A 22655-nucleotide genomic window follows, 5' to 3' on the forward strand; every position below is an offset into this window, starting at 1 on the left:
TGTTCATATCAGACAGCAGTTTTCTGATTTGTGTTAATTTTTGAAGTGTTATGAGACTAAACATTGTACTGTAAAAGGAATGGCAGGTATTTAAAATGATTGGTGTGTATAGAGAGCTGTGACCCTAATGTGGCGTCAATATTTCAAGGAAGGACAGGAATCTGTGGCTGATGACTTATGGGCTGCTGCTCCAGAGCAAATGGCACAAGTCAGGGAGATTGAGTGATGACTGGCAAATCACATTTTGTCAACTAAGAGGTGAAATTACCATCTTAGGTGTTCTCAGGTGCACATGACAGCTGTTATACAACAGCTGTCATGTGCTTGTATAAGAATACCTGAAAACAAAACATTTAAATATCAAGAATCTGTACTTGCTGATGCCTTTACAAATTCAGATAAAAGGTGACACACATTTGTAAGAGGTTATTATAAAAACTCTATATAGACACTAATTTATAAATAAATTTAATTCTGTCTCGGCAATCTCTTCAGTTTTTATAAAGCTGAGTAAACATGATTCTCATAAAATCATGTCTGTTTTAAAGTTAATATACAGAGTTATTTTGATAATATACATTATCAAGATAATATACAGCAAAATGTATATAACAAAAAGGAGGTTAAATGACTTTACCGGTAATTAAAATGATGAACTGGTTTTGACAAGAATACAAGCATTAGATTTATAAGTTTTAGTCTTCCTAATTTTACATGGTATTACTTAATTAACAACTCAAGAATATCATTAGATATTCTTGAGTTGTTAATAAACTTTTGTCATCTGTCATTTATTATGATCAATTGAATGGGGCATTAATATTCACAAAAACATTTTTCCAGTACGACTGTAGGAATAGATGACATGTTTAAGTTCTTCAATAAGTCCTTCTTGGGGTGCTGATGTTAGATCGAGTGAACAGGACAGCCAATTTGTAGGTCCTTGATGGATCTGACATTTAGGGAAAATTTCATTTAAGAGAACTTTAATCAGCGAATAGGTTAATGCCATTGCATGATATTTTAACATTATGAACTACTGAAGTAGATAGATTGGCATTGTTTTTAATTATATCTCATATTGTGAAACCTTCACAATGAGTTCCCATGATATTGCACTACCTCGAATAAGCAGTGCTTCACCAGTGGAGAAGACTAATGTTACTTATTCTCGGCAGATACCACCACTCAGACGGCACTGTTTCAAGGCTTTTTGGCCTCTTATTGGTGGGCGGATAAGCATCTTAGTGTTCAAGAAATGACAACCCAGTTATGTAGTATAACTCCACAATATGAAAGATGGCTGATGCTGTGCAATAGTATAGACCAGGAGTGGCCTACTTAATTTGTCATGTGATCTACTTTTTTCCTTCAAAATGTGCTGCGATCTGCCATCTCAAAAATTACATTGCACAAGGTGCACAAATTGAGGGATGACTGTATATTTAAAATTCGTCGTGATCGACCAAAATTAAATCTGCGATCGACTCGTTGGCCATCCCTGGTATAGACTAAGGCAATTTTTTGGCTAGCGTCTCAAACTTAAAACCTAAACTTTAAAAAAATTAAAAATTATGCCAGTTCATCTACTTCGATAGTTCACTACAAATATTATGCATTGGCACTAACCTGTCTGCTGGGAAACTTCCACCTAATTTGAGGCTTTAGACAAAAAATTGCCATAGTCTATACTATTGCACACCATCATCTCTCATATTGTGGGGTAACTGGGTTGTCACTTATTGTAACAACAAAGTACCTACCCACCCACCGATGGGAGGCCAAAAAGCCTTGAAACAGGGCTGTCTGGGCGGTGGTATCTGCCAAGAATAAGTAACATTAGTCTTCTCCACTGGCGAAGCATTATTTATTCAAGGTAGTGCAATATCATGGCAACTTCGGAAGGTTTCACCATATGAGATATATTTAAATATGATGCATTGGCACTAACCTGTCCACTGGTGAAACTTCCACATAGTGTGAGGCTTTGGCCAAAAAATTGCCTTGGAGCACTTTAACATTGCAGGCAGTGTGGGGGAGGTGCCCTAAAAATCTTGCTAAAAGAAAGCACTTTGTGATGACAGGCCAGGATTTATTTTCTTGCAGTTCTGAATAAAAAAGTCTCAAAATTTTGAAATGTGAAATGCCAGCGACTGCATTCATTAAAGAAATAAGGTCCATAAATGCAGAAACTTGACATTGCATATCATTATTAACTTCAGGCAAATCCTTTTCGTGTTCATACACCACCACTCTTTGCACTATTATTGATTCCTTATTTTTATTCCCGAGGTGGAAGAAAGAGTGCTGGCACTGAGGATCACATGAGGAAGCTCAAATTGTCACAATGATTCTTTTGCATATTCTGAGTAGGTGATTATATCAAAGGTGTTAGGGTATCTGGTTTTGGGAACGAAGGGTTTCAAAAAGGACAAATCAGTTGTGCACCTTGATGTTGATAACTAAATGTGTCATAGCTGCATTTAAGTGATTCTTTCATATGTTTTAATGCAGTTTCAAAGTCATTGTTCTGACCTCTAATTAATGCCACAAGGAGCATTGGTATGGAAAAATTTATCAACTAGAATAATCTAACTCTGCAGAGAGGAGATGGACAGATGGGATGCATAATGTTTTTTTTTTTTTGTTGATTCTGTATAAGCATATACAAAATCAGCAAAAAAAAAAAAAACCTATGCTTCGTTGCATGATTTGCCACTATTAATACAAATACTGATACTTATACAAGTTTCATTATACAGCAATACTTCACTTAGCACTGGTTTCACTATACAGCAATACTTCACTTAGCACTGGTTTCACTATAGCATGGTTTTCAGTTAAGTTTAAGGTCAAATTTACTGTACATATTTAAACTCATTCAGTAGCGTAGACACGTACTCTACATATATGCTACATTGTCTTAGCCCAGGTACGCGTACATATATTCTTTAGTGCCAACTCTATTGTCTCCCATTCACATGTGCCAATAGCTCCCCTCAGGCAGTCAGTGGCAACGTGCAATAGTGTTCAGTATTGTTAATTCCATCCTGATGAGACACATGATAGCTTTTCAGACTTATTCATTTCACAATTTATTTTTTAACCCCTTAAATATGAAACAAAAAAGGAAAAGTAATGAAAGCGGTGGAGCTACTAAACCTAAATGGCTTACATTAGGAAAAAAACTTGATATTATCAAGTGCCACAAAGATGGTGCATTGTATGCCAAAATGGTACAGAAAAATGGAATGAATGAAGCATCAGTGCAAATGATTATTTGAAAGAAGGATCAGTATAAAGAGCAGGGAATTTCTGCAGCATCTTACATGACGAAAGTGATAACTAAGCAAAGAAGTTCACTGTTGATTAATATGGAATGTCTTTTATTAATATATATATAAGATTGTAATCAAAATCAAATTCTTTTGAGTCAAAACATCATTCAAGCAAAAGCCATGAGCTTTTATAACATGTTGAAGGAAAAAGAAGAAAACGAAGAGGAGGAGACTAAAGAAATATTTACAGTCAGTCATGGTTGTTTTTTCTGCATTAAAAACCATGTTGGGCTTCACAATTTTCGTATCTCAGGTGAAAGCGCAAACAAAGATACTGCTGCAAGATTTCCCAGTGAATTGAAAATCATCAGTGAAGAAGGTGGCTACAAGGACGAACAAATTTTCAATGCCAACGAAACTGGTCTATTCTGGAAAAATATGCCCTCACGAACCTTTTTAGCTGAAAATGAAAAGACCCAACCTGGATATAAAGCATCAAAAGATCATTTAACACTTTTGTTGGGTGGAAGCTCATCTGGGGATTTTAAATTGAAGCCTCTACTCATGTTCAGAGCAGAAAACCCAAGAGCTCTGAAGGGTTGCATAAAAAGCACATTGCCCGTAATTTGGTGATCCAATAAGAAAAGCATGGATTACAAGAGAATTGTTTACAGAGTGGTTCACAAATTATTTTTTTGTAACATTAAATCATATCATTGGTGAGGAGGCAAATATTAATGAACTTTTCTTTATTTGAAACAAATAGAAATGTATGAATGAATATGATTAGTTTTTGAGCTGAAATGAAATTGAACTGGCTTCATATTAATTATTTTTTAACATTCCTATGAATAGGCACACTATAGCCACAGCAGCCCATACACACACACACAAAATTATTTTTGTCTGAAGGTTGAATGTTACTGCAAATATGAAGGGATAGAGTTCAAAATTTTGTTGCTTTTAGACAATGCACCAGGCCATCCACCTTAAATTTCTGATCTCAATGAAAATGTAAAAATATGCTTTCTTCCACCTAACACAACATCTCTCTTACAACCCATGGATCAAGGCGTATTATCTGCAGCGAACGTTTTCTCAAGCGATTAAAGCTTCAACAGGAGTGGGATCATCATCTTTACAAACATTTTGGAAAAATTATAACATCAGGAATGCAATTGAAAATATAATTGCATCTTGGCTAGAAATCACTGCCAACAGTGTGTTCTGTTTTGCCACATTTGACAAATGATTTCACTGGTTTTGAATCGCAAATTCGGACAATTGCCAAAGACATTGTGAAGATCAGAAAAGACTTGGGATTCGAAACTTTGGATACTGCCAATGTACGTGACGGCATCGACTTGCACGCAAATGTCTTAGATCAGTGCTACTCAAAGTGGGGTCTGCGAACTGTTTATTACTGGTCTGTGATGATTTCTATTTCAAAAAAGTACCCTTCCACGATGGATTGAAAATAAAAGAAACTGGTCCTTCACCACAGATAATTTGAGAAGTACTGACTTAGATGATGCAACTCTCCTTGAAATTGACAAGCAAACTGCATATGAAGTAGAGGAAAACAACACTGAAGTGGATAACACTAAAGTCGCACCAAAAGAATTTTCAGCAGAAGAATTGGAGAAAAGGTTTTTGGGGTGTTGACATGGCCTGCGAGGCAATTATGAATGTAGCATCAATATACGGCAAATTTTACAAGATGGGATTCGATGCTACAAATATTTGTACACAGAGAAAAAGAAGAGACGACTTCACCAGGCTTCATTATTAAAATACCTAAATAAACAATAATGCTTTTTTCTCATCTCTGATGATGTTACCTTTTCATTAATAAAATTTTTGCAATTTTTTTTATTTCAAATTCTTTTAATTGGCTCTCAAGTGCAAATTGTTTATAGATTTATTATAATTTGTTTATAGACTGTTTCAGTGTGATTTGTATGATGATATCTCCAGTAATTATTCCATCTAATGTTTTTACAGATAATAATTCACTTTTTTTTTTTCTTCTTTTTTTTTTTTGTAGATTCTTCTCCCCAAGTTAAGAGCTAAGCCTATAAGAACAGCAAGTGGGGTAAGTAGGAGTGGGCAGAAATACTGCATACTTCACAAACTTGCATGCTTGTGTTATTAGAATTGTTTATTTACCTATATTTTTTATTTTTATTGCCACATACTTTTATCTCTCCAGTATTTCTAAAAAGAATATGAAAGAAAAAATATTTTTCTATATTATTATTTCTGTCTTGCTTGTCATCTCAATTCAGAAATTCTAGGAAATATCTACTTTATAATCATGATTGGAGAACACACACATACACATTGTGTGTGTTATCTGCTCTTCACAATACAAATAATAAATGCAAAATTAAAACTCAAAGAAATCAGGCTTGGCCTTAGCTTATATTTTCAGAGAGAGTGTGTTTTTGTTTTTTGACTGTATATTCTTAAATATTGTGAAAGACCATGTAATACCTTGTACATAAAAGACTATGTTCTTTTATGTACAAGGTTAGTCATAAAGAATGTGTATGACTTCAGGATGTGATTTCTGAGGTAATTTTGAGTTAGATGTTATATCAACATAGGTTTAATTCTAAATGGTTGTTACTTTTACATTTTATACTTTTTGACTTGACACATTATAGCCTTAGATGCTAATGTGCCATTAAACTCTTAAACAACCAACAATCTAAATGGTTGTGGAGCTATGGCTATTTGAAATTTAAAAAATGGCCATGGAGTTTTTAATGTTAAAAAAAATAATAATAAAAGATAAGCAGATGCATACCTAGTAAAATGTTTATTCACTGTGGGTATTTGTTTTGCTTATTCTTATTTATATTTTATTTTATTTTTGCTATTGAAATTCCATAACCATTTTTTAAAATTCTATCAACCATAGTTTAGAATGAAAGAAATTGCATTTCGAAGTTATTCGCATTCCTTGTAATTGCCCTGTATATTCACTGTCTTTGTTAATTGAAGTTTAAACCAATTTGTGATAGTTTATGCATATCCCCAGCTTTCTTGGTTTATCTAATCATTTTGACAAGAATACAGTAATTACTGTATTTAATAATCACTTGGGCTAGAACCATGGATGTAATAGTGGTGTAAAAACAAAAAGTCTTTTAGCTGATTCAGCTGTCAAGTCGTTACAGAATCATCATGTCACTTTGAAATATGTCACCATTCAGCACGATAGCAGAAACTAGTGATTGAGCAGTTTGGCAGAATCACTGATTTAAGCCATTGAATGGCCACGAAACTTAATACCCAACCTGCCCAACAGAAATGATAGGCAACTTTATGTAAATAAATAATTCTGCTGTGAACTAATACAGATAGAATTTAAGGTCCGGTTGTACTTGCATTGTGCATGTTATTCTTGGTATTAGGCAAATAATAAATGTATTACTGACTCACTTTGCACACAAAGTAATGAGTACTTCTAATGAAACTTGTTGGATGACTTAGCTGTTTCTGAAATGGTTGAATGAATGTGTGTTGTGGCTGTGGTATGCCAGATATGCAGTGACTAAAGAGACGCTTTCAATGGGAATTCCAGAAAAATCCACTTACAGAACAATCAATAAATTGATGGTTGAAACAGTTTCAACAAACCAGAAGTGTGCTGCACCAGAAAGGAGCAGGTAGACCTAGTGTATCTGCAGATAAAGTTTTGGAAATTCAGGAAGTGTTTACACAAAGTCCTACAAAATCTATCTGCTAGGCAAACCTGCAGCTGCAAATACTGCAAGCAGTATTGTACAGGCAGCTCACAAAAGGTTGAAACTTTATGCTTACAATGTGCAAATTGTCTAGGAAATTATGCTTCACAATAAACTACAATGAGAGAAATTCACTGTTCACATTCTCAACTGTATAAACAAAGATGAGCACTTTCATTTTCAGTGATTAGGTGACATTCCACCTGTTTGGTAAAGTTAACAGACACAGTCATCACATACAGGGATCTGAAACTCATCATTCAGTTTGCGAACATGAGCATGATAGTCCCAAGGTAAGTGTGTGGAGTGGCCGATCTTCAACAAGGTGATTGGACTATTTTTCTTCCTTGAAAACACTGAACTCCACAGATTACCTAGATATGCTCAAATTGTATGCTGCACCTCAGATGGAAGATATGCAGCCACATTTATTCTATCAACAAGATGGGGCACCGCCACACTGGAGCTTGCATGTGTGCAATTTCCTAACCAAGATTGACTGGGATGGTCCCATTCCGTGGCCTCCTCGTTCCCAAGCTATCACACCTATGGATTTCTTGGAACTACATAAAGAACAAGGTGTGTGCAAAAAAAGTTAGCAACATCACAGAGTTAAATGACCAGATTGAACAGGCAGTGACTTCCATTTCTCAGAGATGCTTCAAAACACTTGGACTGAAATTTGCTACCAAAGATGCCTATGTGGAGGTTTACTAAATTACAACTGTGTGATAAGAAATTCTTTCAGTTGCTTTATTAAGTGCAGCAAACCATTTTACAATACTTATTATAATAAAATTTTAATCAAGATTCTCATCAGGTGAATAATTTATAGACACCCTGTACTTTTAATTTATGAAAATATTATTACAAATGGTAAAAAAAAAAAAAAAAAAAAAAAATGATAATAGTTCATAATTTGCCATTATGAAGAGGTTGAAGACATGTACACTGAAATTGAGAGTCTTCTAGATGAGCAGAAAACCCACTACACTATTATTATGGGGGACTTCAATGCTAAGGTTGGAAAAAGGCAAAACAGCGCAGAAAGAGGAACTATAGGAAATTTTGGAATTGGTGAAAGAAATAAAAGAGGTGAAAGACTTGTTGAATTTGCAGAATCTCAAGGAATGTCAGTAATGAACACTTTTTTCAAGAAAAGGGGTGAACAGAAAGTGGACATGGAAGAGTCCAAATGGATTAACAACTAATGAAATCGACTTCATCCTCACTAACAGAAGATATATTGTGAATGACGTTACCGTCCTGAATAAGGTAAATGTTGGAAGTGATCACAGAATGGTAAGATGTATACTTGATATAGATGTAGGAAAGGAAAGGAAAAAACTGACTCGAGTAAATAATACAAAGGTCTTTGAAATAACAGAGGAGGAGAAAAAGCAGTATGTACTGGAACTTAAGAACAAGTTTGAGCTTCTGCAGAGTGCTCAGGACCAAGATATCGACGAGGAATATTACAACTTTCTGAAAGGGATAAAGCCCAAGAAACCTATAGGGAAACAGAAATCCAAAGAAGAAAAAATTAGTCAAGAAACACTTGTCATGATGAACCAAAGACGACAAATGAAGAGCAAGAAAAACACTGCCAGGGAGAAAATTGAGTATACTGAGTTATGCAAAGCCATTAGAAAGAGACTCAGAGAGGACATAAGAAGATTTAACACAAGAAAAGTAGAACAAGCATTAAGGGAAAACAAAGGATTTAAATCAGCAGCCATGAGCAGTAAACAGAAAGACAAATGATACTGAAACTGAAGAATAGTGATGGCGTACTTATAAACAGCAGAGAAGGCATAATTCAAATAGCAGAAGACTACTATAGAGAATTATACAAGGAGCGAGGGAATGATACCAGCAGTGGGGAAGATGGATTGCAAAGTAGCAACACATACAACATACCCGATATTCTTCCTGATGAGGTAGAACATGCATTGAAGAAAATGAAGAATCGGAAAGCCCCGGGGGAAGATGAAGTTACTGTAGAGTTGTTAAAATTGGGAGGAAGAGACATAACACAAAAACTGGCAAGGCTGTTCACAAAGTGCATTAGAAAAGGTGTGATGCCTAAGCAGTGGAATAATGCAATCATAGTTTTGCTGCATAAGAAAGGAGATAAATTGGAAATTATAGACCAATTAGCTTGTTATCCCACATCTACAAGTTGTTCACAAGGGTCATTACTAACAGATTAGAAAGAATACTTGATGAGAATCAACCGAAAGAGCAAACTGGCTTTAGGACAGGATTCTCAACTATGGATCACCTTCACGTAATATCACAGCTAATGGAGAAAGCAAATGAATATAAAACACCATTATGCCTGGCATTTGTGGATTATGAAAAGGCATTTGACTCCATACAGCATAAGGCAATGTTTCGGGCACTGGAAAGACAAGGCATAGATACTCCATATATTATGATTTTGAAGAAAATATATGAGAGTGCTACATCCTTTATTAGACTAGACAAAGACAGTAGCAAATTTAAAATCGAGAAAGGAGTTCGACAAGGAGACACAATATCTCCGAAGCTGTTTACTGCTGCCCTTGAGGAAGCTTTCAGAAGATTAGACTGGTCGCAGAAAGGAGTCAATGTGAACGGAGAGTACCTAAACCATTTACGATTTGCAGATGACATTGTGGTCATAAGCCACGATCCCAAAGAATTAGAGGAAAATCTTAATCAGTTATGCACAGTTAGTAAGGATTTTGGACTAAAGATGAATATGGCTAAAACAAAAGTAATGATGAACAAGTATGCCACGGAAAGGGAAATAATGATTGAAGGAGCAGTAATTGAAAAGGTGGAGTCATATACTTATCTGGGACAAGTTATTAGCTGTAATAATGATAAATGGCTGGAAGTCAAGAGAAGAATAAATTTTGGATGGATAGCATTCAGGAAATATAGTCACATACTGAAGAGCAATATCCCAGTTTGTCTGAAACGTAAAATAATGAATCAATGTATACTCCCCACCATGAGTTATGGAAGTGAAACTTGGGCACTCACCAAAAGAATGGAAGAGAAGCTAAGAACTACACAGCGAAGAATGGAACGAATTATATTGGGAATTAGAATGTTAGATAAGAAGAGAAACACATGGATTAGGCAGCAAACTCAAGTAAAGGACATTCTTATCAAAACTAAAGAACTAAAATGGTCTTGGGCAGGACACATAGCTCGAAGACATGATGACAGATGGACTAAGAAAATAACAGAATGGTACCCAAGAGGAGCTAGAAGAAAACCTGGAAGACAAAGGCGGAGATGGATAGATGAAATTCATGAGTTTTTGAGTAGTAAATGGATGGCCAGTGCTCAAAACAGAAGGAACTGGAAAGTTGCTGGAGAGGCCTTCATCCTGCAGTGGATTGAAAATGGCTGATGATGATGATGTCATGGATTGAACACACCTTTTATTTCAGTATTTTTTTTTTTTTTTTAGATTTAAATGAAGAAAATTATCACTTTGCACCCTCAAATTTGATTGCACATTTATTTTATTTTGTTTTAATTAACCATACAATATAGGAAAAATTCCACTGTTTTGTATTTTATTTCTTCTTGAATTCTAATTAATGCACAAAGAAATAAGACTATTGAGACAAAACACTAATAAAATTAGACATTTTGTTATAAAGCTGTCATAAAAATATAATGCTTAATGTGGATGGTAAATGCAGTACAATGAGAGTCTTAAAAAAATGCTATGTTATTAATATTTTAAAAAGTTAGTCTTTGGTGGGGGGTTTGTTATCTTTATGTTGTTTGTTTGTTTGTTTGTTATTTGGTTTTAGGAGCATTAGCAACTAAGGCCATATTGCTCCGGGGATATGCGGTGGTCACGGGCTCAACACTGCTGTGCTACGCACTGCTGCTCCTGCCTACCTGGCTACGGAGGCGCCTTTATGTCGTAAAACAACATTCCACATTATAATGTTCAATTATGTGCTATGTTTGTGCACGAGGATTCTGTTTTAGAATCGTCATTAGGTTTAAGATGCCAGGAGTAACAGAGCATTGTATTGATTGTTCCTTTCAATTGTCCAATGTTACATGACCTAGGTTTATAAGCAACAGATTTTAAGTATCCCTGGAGGATACAACTATCTAAGGGAGATAAATCATAAGTAATCGTAACAGTTATGTACAGCTGTAAACAAAAACAATCAACCCTGTTGTACGGAAAAAATACAATTACATATAACTTCAATTTCCCTATGAGTAAGTCTATTGAGATATCCTATATATTACATGAAGGTTAAGCAAATGCTACAATTATTTTTTTTTATTTTGTTTACAGTTATTTAAAAATAAGAATTTATTGATATTTCATGGTTCTTAAACTTTGAATTTGTGTATGGGTATCCCTTACCATTCTCATCCGTTCTAGATTATGGTTTTGCCTATTCATGATTTCATTTTTGCACATTAGCATATAGTATAATGTGCCTGGTGTCTTCACCATGTCCATAAGTTCATCCTCATGTAATAACTCAACTCCTAGTAGATGGATTTTCATAAAATTTGGCTCTTTTCAAAAGATTTGTTGAACCATCCCAAATTTCATTAAAATCAGACCAATAGATATCTGGCAATTATTATTTTTTTTCTCTGCCCACAAGTTAATAACTTAAGTACCAGTGGATGGCTTTTCATGAAATGTTGTATTTGGCTCTTTTAGAATGATTTATTGAGCCATAACAAATTTCATTAAACTCGGACTCATTAAAATAAAAATCAGACTATTATTATTATTTTTTTTTTTCATACATATCACATAGGCTATCTATATATTGTATATTGTAGTTGAAGCACTGGATATTACATTTGTTGCCATGAGCTGATTGGGGGAATAGGTGGGCAATATGGCACATTAGTGTGCATAAATGAAATGTTTGCAGTTCACTCTAGTTTTTTACTCTCACTAAAAGTTGTTGCATTTGCTCTTTTTTTTTTTTTTTTTTTTAATAATGAAGTATTATTACTCTTTACTAATGTGCCCAAAATGCAGTGCGCTGCACTGCCCACATTAATTAACTTGTCACTCACTAGTTTTGCTTATTCACAGGGGTGTTGTGGTAAATTGATTTACTTTTTAATTAATTATAAATTATTTGAGGGGTTGAGGTAAAAGACATTCTAAACATATCAAATATTTTCATTAAATACTGCAGTTACTTTTGGTATGTTGTACTTGCTGTAAAAATAAATAAACACACACAACATAAGTATAAGAGAAATATAAGAAGGCAAGAAAAATAAAGAGAAGAGACAAAAAATAATAAAGAAAATATAGTAAAATGATACTCAACTAAATTAAGAATAAATATGCAGAATGGCCAGGCCAAGTAAGATACAAATACTAAGAAAAATAAAGAGGAGAGATGTGCAATGATACTCATAAATTAAGAATAAATATGCAGAATGGCCAGGCCAAGTAAGATACAAAGAAAAATAGTACTTAGCTACAGCAACAAAATATGAAATTATTATACACACATACACCCTTGCTTAGCACTCTTAATTGGGGCCATGAAAACAGTGCACTTAGTGAATCCACTTTAAGCAGGAGAGATTTATCCATAGGATATAATATAAATAATTTTAACCGTTTGGCACGATCAGTGAACCTTGGTTCAGTGTTTGACCACATGGGACTCATACATAATGAACAATGCCATATGAGTCAGAAACATAAGTATGGTTTTCACAATGCATTTGGACCTTGGAGAAGATGGAGCTATTGAGAGAATATGGACCTTTGCTTCCTGGTTGTAGCCATATACTCACAGTTTGTCACCAGTGATGATTGAAGAAACAAAGTGTAGGTCAGCAGCGGAACTTAAAAGATACTGACATGTGAGAACTCTCCACTCCCTGTGATCATCAGTGAGGTTGTGATGCACAAACTTGGAAATATGTTGTATTTCAAAATCTTGTATTAAAATTAATTAATATTTCACCTTAAAAAAATACCAATTTTACTCGCAACTTTGTGGATCATTCTGATCTGATCATAAACACAAGCGATTGAATCACTGGTTTTTGAAGTTGGAAGGCAGCCAGAGTGAGCATGATCATCATGATTAGCCATACACCCACAATATGTCACCAGTAATGATGTAAGAAACAGAGTTGGTCAGTAGCAGCAGTGCATTGGTGAAGATCCTGATATGCAAGATTTTGTTGTTGCTGTCTGTGATCATCAGCAGGGATGAGAAGCAAGAATTTGGGGGAAACAGGCGCATTCCCAAATCTTGTGTTAAAGTTGATTAACACATCACATGAGAAATAACAATTTCATTAGCAATATCATGAATGGTTAAATATCGGTCACTCCTGGTCAGATCATGAACACGTGGTCGAATCGCTGGTTTTTGAAGTTGAAGGGCAGCCAGAACGAGGTTCATCTTTGGCAGATAAGCAACCCTTTTTAAACTTTGAAAACCACTGAAAAGGCTTTGAATGACACAAAATTGATTTTTAATGTTTTGTGGGTTTGTGTTGCACTTTTTTCTTATTTGATGCAAATTCACTGCTTAGTAAAATGTCTCATGTAAAAATGCAGCAAAACACAAAGTTCCTTTTATTCCACATGACCTAATCCAGACTGATGTAGAGAAATCAGTGAGATGTACATTACTATATCTAGATGAATAATTGAACATATTGTGACAAGTTGCAACACCATACAACTTCACAATTTCACAATTAAAAGTTAACTGTTCTGTTGGATTATCAGCTGGCATAATGCAGGCCGACCGGGCTAGCCGAGTGGGTAAAGTACCTGCCCGGCAACCCAAAGGTCGCGGGTTCGATTCCCGCCTCGGGCTTGGAACAAAGTACTGTAAAAACCTTGGGAGGTGCAATATGGCCACAGAAGCCGATGTGCCAACAACTACCAAATCAAAAAAAAAAAAAAAAAAAAAAAGCATAATGCAGTTACAGTGAAGGTGGAAACCTCTCTGATCTTTAGGGGTGGCTGTATTGGAGTATAAAAAACGTTTTTAAAATAATTCCTCAACAGAAGTTGTGTACCATATGTAAAGAAGGTGGTAACATTGTAGTTGTTCTATGAAAAGTTAACATATGGTTAATATCTAAACTGTTTGCAGCTCACCTTTGCTTTTATATTAATGTTTTTTAGAGGACTGTTTTGGTTGTCCACTGTGATGCTTGATCATTAGAGAGAGATATCATTTCAATGATATCTCTCTAATGATCATGTGAAGAATAAGATGATAATATAACCAGTTCTCTTGCCAAGTGACAGTGTACTTACAACGTTATAAGAAAAGTTTGCTATATGAGATAAATAGTACTCTTTCAACTGTGCAAAAATAAGGTGGTAACAAATAAACTATTCATTAACTTGATAAGGCCTATTACGAAATTAGGGCAGGCAGTTTATTCTGCTGCCGGTTCTAGTATTTAAAATTCAGTAAGCATGGCGTCATCTTCAGAAAACTGCTAAGTTAAGCATATAATATTTTTATACTATATACTTAACTTATATAATATAGATTACTAATTCTTCCTCTATGTATTGTCCAAAAACTATATTTATGTATTTTCCAACACTGGAATGTAATTCCCCCCCCCCCCATTCATTATTCTGAGTTCATCATCAGCCATTTTCAATCCACTGCAGGATGAAGGCCTCTCCACCAACTTTCCAGTTCCTTCTGTTTTGAGCACTGGCCATCCATTTACTACCCACAAACTCATGGGCCCCGGGTGCCAAGCGATTGTGACTGAGCGATTTCTCTGTGCTATTACTGCGATTTCTCAAAAGTGATTTATAGTTATTTTGCGTTCTTCACGTTAATAAATCTATTCATTTAAAAACAGCTCTTGTTACAAAAACACTTGTACAGAGCAAGAAAGGAAAGGCACCTTTCTTTATTTCTTCTAGTTTACTACTAACCACTTACTACTTTTCGCTTGGTCACACCAGGCACTGCTCCTGCCTCCCCGTGGCGGGGCCGGTAACCTTGGCAGAAAAGTTCATCTGCCAGGGGCTAAGAGGAGCCAACATGGAACAAAGTATGTTTCCAGCTTTAGAGCCGTCGAGCTGTCGGCCAAACACAGAAAATGACCATGATTCGTCGCAAGCAAAGAGGTTGAAAACCAATCCCTCGGCGACAGACATACCTGCATTCTTAATTATGCACTCACTATCTGACCAGCCTCTCAGTAAGCTATCCCCTTTTTTAATCCAAAAACACCTGGAAAGTATTGCAGGGTCTCCCAAGACGGTTAAGAGACTGCAATCAGGGGACTTACTTATTGAAACTATAAATGGCAGACACTCTGAAAAATTACTGAAAAAGACAACTTTCGCTGGTATTCCAGTGAAAGTAACTCCACATGCAACCCTAAATACCTCAAAGGGTGTATTATCTAGTTGGGACCTGATGAATGTGACGGAGGAAGAAATTAAAGAAGAGCTTCAGGAACAAAATGTGATTGCTGTAAAAAGAATTATGATAAAAAAAGACAATATTCTCACACCTACCAGAAATATCATTCTTACATTCAACAGTCCAAGCCTACCCTCATCAGTAAAAGCTGGATATCTACTTTGCCGCACTCGTCCGTTCATACCCAATCCGTTGAGATGTTATAAATGCCAGAAGTATGGCCACTCTCAAACAACATGCAGAAGCAATCCAGTTTGTCCCAACTGTGGTTCGTCCGATCACATTCAAAGTGATTGTACGGTGAAAGAAATGATCTGTCCCAACTGCAAAGGCAACCATCCGGCCTACTCTAAGACATGTGAGAGGTGGAAAACAGAGAAAAAAATTGTGAAATATAAAGTTGAAAACAGAGTTAGTTATCAGGAGGCTAGAAAATTAATAGCACCGAGTATACCTAACCGTACCTATGCCAATATTACAAAAAAATACCAAACCATTGCCACACAAACCGATGTTACCGTTCCTTCAAACACTTCTATCTCTGACTGGGCTCGAGCTGTTCTCTCTCAGCAACAGTCCAGTGCCGTTAAGCACACAGACCAAGCAAATAATACGCCTCTCACAATACCAGCAAAATCACAATCTCCGCCAGTGAATGCCACTACAAATAATGATAGTTCAACTTCGAAAAAGATTATCCAGGACAAATCGATGGAGGCAGAGTATCCATCCAAACAGGAAGATCCAATTCTGGAAATATTTGCTGAAGAAGAGATGGACACTGGTCGCCCTTCCTTTCCGAAAAGAGACAAACCAAAGCCAGAACGCCATAAGACAGCCACGTCAGATACAGCTTCTTCCTCTAAATTCAAATAATGTCTAACATCTTGCAATGGAATTGCAGAGGCTTTCGTGGAAACATTGACGACATCTGTTATTTAATTAATCGCTACTCTCCAGTTGGTTTCTGCCTGCAAGAAACCTATTTAACTCCTCAAATTTCCATTTCCATCAAAAACTACTCGGTCTATAGACGAGATCGGAATACATCCGATTCTGCTCGAGGTGGTGTAGCTATTTTAATTAATACAAGGATTCCAGCTAAGCAAATTACTCTCCAAACCCAAATCGAAGCAGTCGCTGTGCGTCTGATTACTCAGACTGCATTCACTCTAGTCTCAGTTTATCTCCCACCAAATCAAGCTTACTCTTATAATGATCTTAAAGAACTTTTATTGCAGCTACCCTCCCCTATCTGCCTGCTAGGGGATTTCAACGGCCACCACCCTTTATGGGGTTCATCTAAATTAGACAGACGCGGCAGATTGATTGAAACTTTACTGGAAAAAGAAAACCTCACTCTTCTTAACAGTGGCTCGCACACCCATATACAGTTACCCAATGGACAGACTTCTGCCATTGACCTATCGATTTGCTCCCCGATACTATTTTCAGCTATGCAATGGTCCACTCTGGATGATCCCATGGGCAGTGACCATTTTCCAATTGTTTGTAATCTGTTGACTACACAACCACCATTAGATGAACCCTGCAGGAAATGGAAATTCTCTAAAGCCAATTGGGCCAAATTTCAATCAGCAATCACTCTTGACAAAAAAACTATACAATTACAGCCCATAGATGAAGTTACTGATTATATTACATCCCGTCTTTTAGTTGCAGCTAAGTACTCAACTCCATTATCAAATCCCCCGTCCCGACGGCATTTCAACTACTGGTGGAACGAAGAGTGCACAAAAGCAAAGAAGGAAAAAAATAAAGCATTTAATTTATTCCGTCGATCTCCAACCACAGCTAATCTAATTAGCTACAAGAAACTAAGGGCAAAGGCGCGTTACATTCAAAAGCAGGCCAAGAAACATTCTTGGACTAGGTTCGCATCAACTATCAATAGAAACACGGACTCCAGACTAATATGGAAAAAAATTAGGCAGCTGTCTGGTAAGTTTCCAACTGTTCCTTCTCCAATTCTCTCCTGCAATGGGCAAGAACTCTCTGCTCCTCTAGATATAGCCAATGCCTTGGGCAAAACCTTTGCTCAAATATCGGCTGCATCAAATTACACTCCAAAATTCCAGAAAATTAAGACTGCCACCGAACAGAGACCAATCAACTTTCGAACCTCACTATCACTTCCCTATAATCAGCCTCTGCAATATTGTGAACTTTTACAGGCCATCAGAACAACACGAAACAGTGCCTCTGGGCCAGATGGCATATATTATGTCATGCTGCAGCATCTTGATGACAAAAACTTACAACTGCTTCTAATCTTTTTTAACCGGATCTTCCTGGAAAATATTTATCCAACCTCTTGGCACCATGCTACAGTTTTGGCGTTTTTGAAACCTGGAAAAGATCCCTCCAATTCTAATAGTTACAGACCAATATCTCTGTCAAGTTGCCTTGGTAAAATTCTGGAAAAAATGATCCATAGTCGACTCACTTGGATCATTGAAACTCAACATCTACTGAGTAATTGTCAACATGGCTTTCGCAAAAACAGGTCATCCCTAGATCTGATGATCAAGGCGGAATCTGAAATTCGCAATGCCTTTGTGAAAAACGAACACCTTGTCATGGTCTCCATTGATATAGAGAAGGCATTTGATACTACCTGGCGGTATGGCATTCTCAGTGACCTATATAATCTTGGTCTACGAGGCAACCTACCCATATTTATTAGGAACTTCCTCAAGAGCCGATCTTTCCAGGTGAGATATCAAAATTCCCTTTCTGCTACATTCTCGCAGGAAGAAGGAATACCGCAAGGATCAGTTTTGAGTGCAACATTGTTTGCCCTTAGAATTGATTCCATTACAAAAGTACTCCCAAATACTGTAGAGGCTTACCTGTATGCTGATGATCTTGCTATTTCTTGCCATTCTCAGAACATGAGATCTATCGAAAGGCAATTGCAGATGTCCCTCAATAAAGTTCAAAAGTGGGCTGAGCTGAATGGATATCGTCTCTCCCAACAGAAAACAATTGCGATCCACTTTTGCTGTCAACGCAAATTGCATGCTGATCCTGAACTTCGGATTTCAAATTCCACCATTCCGATTGCCAGCAATATGAAATTTTTGGGACTAATCCTGGACAGTAAGCTCAATTTCTTTGAGCATGTTAAATCAATACGTACTTCCTGTCTTAAAAAGATCAACATACTAAGAGCTTTATCTGCCCTCTCTTGGGGAGCAGATCGTACAACTTTGCTGCTCCTATATAGAGCATTGATTAGATCCCGTTTAGATTATGGTGCTCCAGTTTATGATTCTGCCCGAAGGAGTGTGCTACGCTGGCTGGATCCTATTCAACACAATGCACTGCGGATTGCAATTGGTGCATACAGGACATCTCCAACTCAGAGCCTATACATTGAAGCTCATGAGCCCCCTTTGCATCTTCGTAGAAAAATGTTATTACTTAAATATGCAGCCAAAATACAAACTTGCTATTCGCATCCTATTCAGTCATACCTTTTTGATCAACCACTGGTGAATCTCTACAGAAATAAACCAAGTAAAATCCAACCGGCTGGCCTACGGCTCCTTGAAATATCGCAGAACTGGAATGTTCGTCTCCACAATAGGGAACAGATAAAGAATTACGCTCATCCACCATGGACCACCTTTCCTCAACTGACCTCTGATACCTATTTCCTTCAATGGGGAAAGAATTGCCTACCGGCAGTGACTGTGCAACAACTCCATGCTAGCCATATTCAAACCTATGCCGACTTCTTACCGATATATACGGATGGTTCCAAATCTCTGTCAACTGTTGGAGCAGCAGCAGTGTTTCCCTCTGCTATCATATCAGCTTCTCTTCCACCTGAATATAGCAACTTTTCAGCAGAACTGTATGCAATACAGTTAGCTCTAGAAAATTTGAATTTACATCCATCTGCAAAATATATAGTTTATACTGACTCTCTCAGCTCAATCAAAGCAATGCAGAATACATCTCAAAAGAATCACCATATTGTAATAAAAATCAGGAGTTTGTTATTGCAGATTTATGATCGTCAACAACTAGTGACGTTTTGCTGGATTCCAGCACATTCAGGCATAAAAGGGAATGAAGTGGCTGATATATCTGCCAAAAGTCCAAATTCAGACCTAACTTCTGTCCCTATTCCAGCGCCCGATTATAATATCTTAATTCAAGCAGCATGCATTACACAGTGGACAGAATTATGGCATAACCAAACGAATAACAAACTTTTCCAGCTGAAACAAAACCCAAAGTTCTGGCATTCCAGCAATCAGACAGTGCGGCGCGAAGAAGTGGTACTCACACGAATGAGAATAGGACACACCCATCTGACTCACCTCCACCTACTAATGGGCGATGATCCTCCTCAATGTCCACACTGCTTAGAACATCTAACAGTCAAACACATTCTGATTGACTGTCCGCAGTATCAACAACATCGAGATGCAATACTTCAAAATATGGATAATCATTCAGAAACATTGACATTACATCATATTATTGGAGAGGATGCAAATGTTAACAAACTTTTCTGCTTTTTAAAACAAATCGGAGTGTATCATCTTTTATAAATAGGCTACAGAACTGAAAATAATTTAAACTGGATTATTTTTTAATATTCCTAAGAATAGGCGCACTATAGCCATAGCAGCTAATGCGCCAATAAACACCCATACCACACACACACACACACACACACACACAAACTCATGAATTTCATCTATCCATCTCCGCCTTTGTCTTCCAGGTTTTCTTCTAGCTCCTCTTGGATACCATTCTGTTATTTTCTTAGTCCATCTGTCACCATGTCTTCGAGTTATGTGTCCTGCCCAAGACCATCTTAGTTCTTTAGTTTTGATCAGAATGTCCTTTACTTGAGTTTGCTGCCTAATCCGTGTTTCTCTTCTTATCTAACAGCCTGATTCCCAATATAATTCGTTCCATTCTTCGCTGTGTAGTTCTCAGCTTCTCTTCCATTCTTTTGGTGAGTGCCCAAGTTTCACTTCCATAAGCCATGGTGGGAAGTATACATTGGTTCATTATTTTACGTTTCAGACAAATTGGGATATTGCTGTTCAGTATGTGACTATATTTCCTGAATGCTATCCATCCAAAATTTATTCTTCTCTTGACTTCCAGCCATTTATCATTATTACAGCTAATAACTTGTCCCAGATAAGTATATGATTCCACCTTTTCAATTACTGCTCCTTCAATCATTATTTCCCTTTCTGTGGCATACTTGTTCATCATTACTTTTGTTTTAGTCATATTCATCTTTAGTCCAAAATCCTTACTAACTGTGCATAACTGATTAAGATTTTCCTCTAATTCTTTGGGATCGTGGCTTATGACCACAATGTCATCTGCAAATCGTAAATGGTTTAGGTACTCTCCGTTCACATTGACTCCTTTCTGCGACCAGTCTAATCTTCTGAAAGCTTCCTCAAGGGCAGCAGTAAACAGCTTCGGAGATATTGTGGTGGAATAGGACCAGGGTATGTCTGCCAGGGGCAAAGGTTGATGACGTTGTAGAGCGGATATCATCTTTTAAGGGCACAAAAGGTGATATAGTTGTACACGTTGGCACTAATGATATTAAGAGTAGGAGACCGGCGGAATTACTTAGCAAGTACAGGTCACTGTTGAAAAAAAGCCGTGAATTAGGGTTGAACTTGAAAGTGTCTGCAATTCTGCCCAGACACGATAGGAGGGAGTATATGATGAGAGCCTTGTCGATCAATTCGGCCCTGGAGGGATTGTGCAAGGCTCAAGGGGTAGAATTTTTTTCAGCCTGGACTGTACTTGTTAACAGGAGAGATTGCTTCTACAGGGATGGGATACACTTAAATAGAAAGGGTGCAAGAATTTTTGCTGATGCTGTCGAGGCAGTGTTAGGTGGGTCGGAAAACTGCTAGTTGGGGGGGATACAAGGACTAATAGATTAACAGTAGCCACTGGCAGAGGTGGAAGTGATTCTTGCACTGCTTCTATTCAAATGAGCAGAAGTCTGAAAAACAAGATGCAGGATATTTCAGAGACTGCTGGTAGTCATTGCGTTACAAGTAAACACATGGGTTGTGTTAGGGTAGCTAAGAATAGAAACAGGTGCATGTATACCTGCGTGTACACCAATGCTAGGAGTTTGGTAAATAAATTTGATGAATTTGAGGTATTGCTCAAAACATCAAAGGCAGATATTGTTGGGATATCAGAGACGTGGTGTCACACAGATATAAGTAATGCGGAACTGGAATTTGGGGAATACAATGTATATAGAAAGGATAGACAGGACAGGAGGGGAGGAGGGGTTATGCTATTAATTAAGAAACACATAAAGTCAAAGGAAGTGAAGCCAGTTGACATCGATGGACAGGGCAGTGTCGAGTCAGTTTGGTGTGACATAAGCATAGGGAAATCAAAATTGAGAGTAGGAGTGTGCTATAGGCCTAATGACTCTGATGAGTGTAATAATATATTGTACAGGGAAATAGAGTGGGCCAGTAAATCAGAGAGTCTTATAATGGGGGATTTTAATTTCCCAGATATTGACTGGAATTTGTGGGTTGGTCACTCGCACACTAGCAAGGCTTTTGTGGATTTATTGGATGATTGTTTTCTACATCAGCATGTTCGTGAGGCAACAAGAGGGAGCAATACTCTTGATCTGATTATCAGTAGTGATTCTTCATGCATTAAGAACCTGCAGATAAATGAACCACTAGGTGGCAGTGATCACAGTGTGTTGAAGTGGGATTTACTCAAGGAGGTAACTACCATCAGTGGTAAAGGGAAGGGTTTTTGTTTTCGTAAAGGCGACTATGATGGTCTGAGACAGTATTTAAATTCTATACAGTGGGACCAACTGATGATGTTACCAACAGCAAACTCAAAATGGGAAGCATTCAAGGAACTAATCTTGGTGGCTACCAGGCTTTACATACCAACTAAGAAATATTGTTCAAGGTTTAGGCCTAAATGGTTGTCAGATGGACTAATGAGACATGTGGCAGAGAAGAAAAATGCATGGGATACATACAAATTAATGGGTGACATGGAAGCCTATGATAGATATAAGTTGGTCTGTAACCAAGTCACAAAGGAGATTAGGCAGGCAAAGGCAGACTACGAAAAATCCTTGGCAAAGGATGCAA

General features: G+C 37.0%; 1 protein-coding gene across 3 annotated transcripts in view; it reads left to right on the forward strand.

The window, feature by feature from the left end:
• Elp3 (elongator complex protein 3) overlaps positions 1–22655 on the forward strand; it is a 184985-nt gene that overhangs the window by 23352 nt on the left and 138978 nt on the right. For all 3 annotated transcript variants that reach the window (XR_016547428.1, XR_016547427.1, XM_090381923.1), the window contains exon 4: positions 5326–5373. Coding sequence is in view for 1 of the 3 variants with exons in the window: in XM_090381923.1 (XP_090238049.1) it covers positions 5326–5373 (48 nt within the window). In the remaining 2 variants the exon portion in view is untranslated. The remainder of the gene's footprint in view (positions 1–5325; positions 5374–22655) is intronic.

The sequence above is a fragment of the Mastigoproctus giganteus genome, chromosome 9, assembly GCF_048544385.1.
Source record: "Mastigoproctus giganteus isolate SK-2022 chromosome 9, ASM4854438v1, whole genome shotgun sequence".
Lineage (NCBI taxonomy): Eukaryota > Metazoa > Arthropoda > Arachnida > Uropygi > Thelyphonidae > Mastigoproctus > Mastigoproctus giganteus.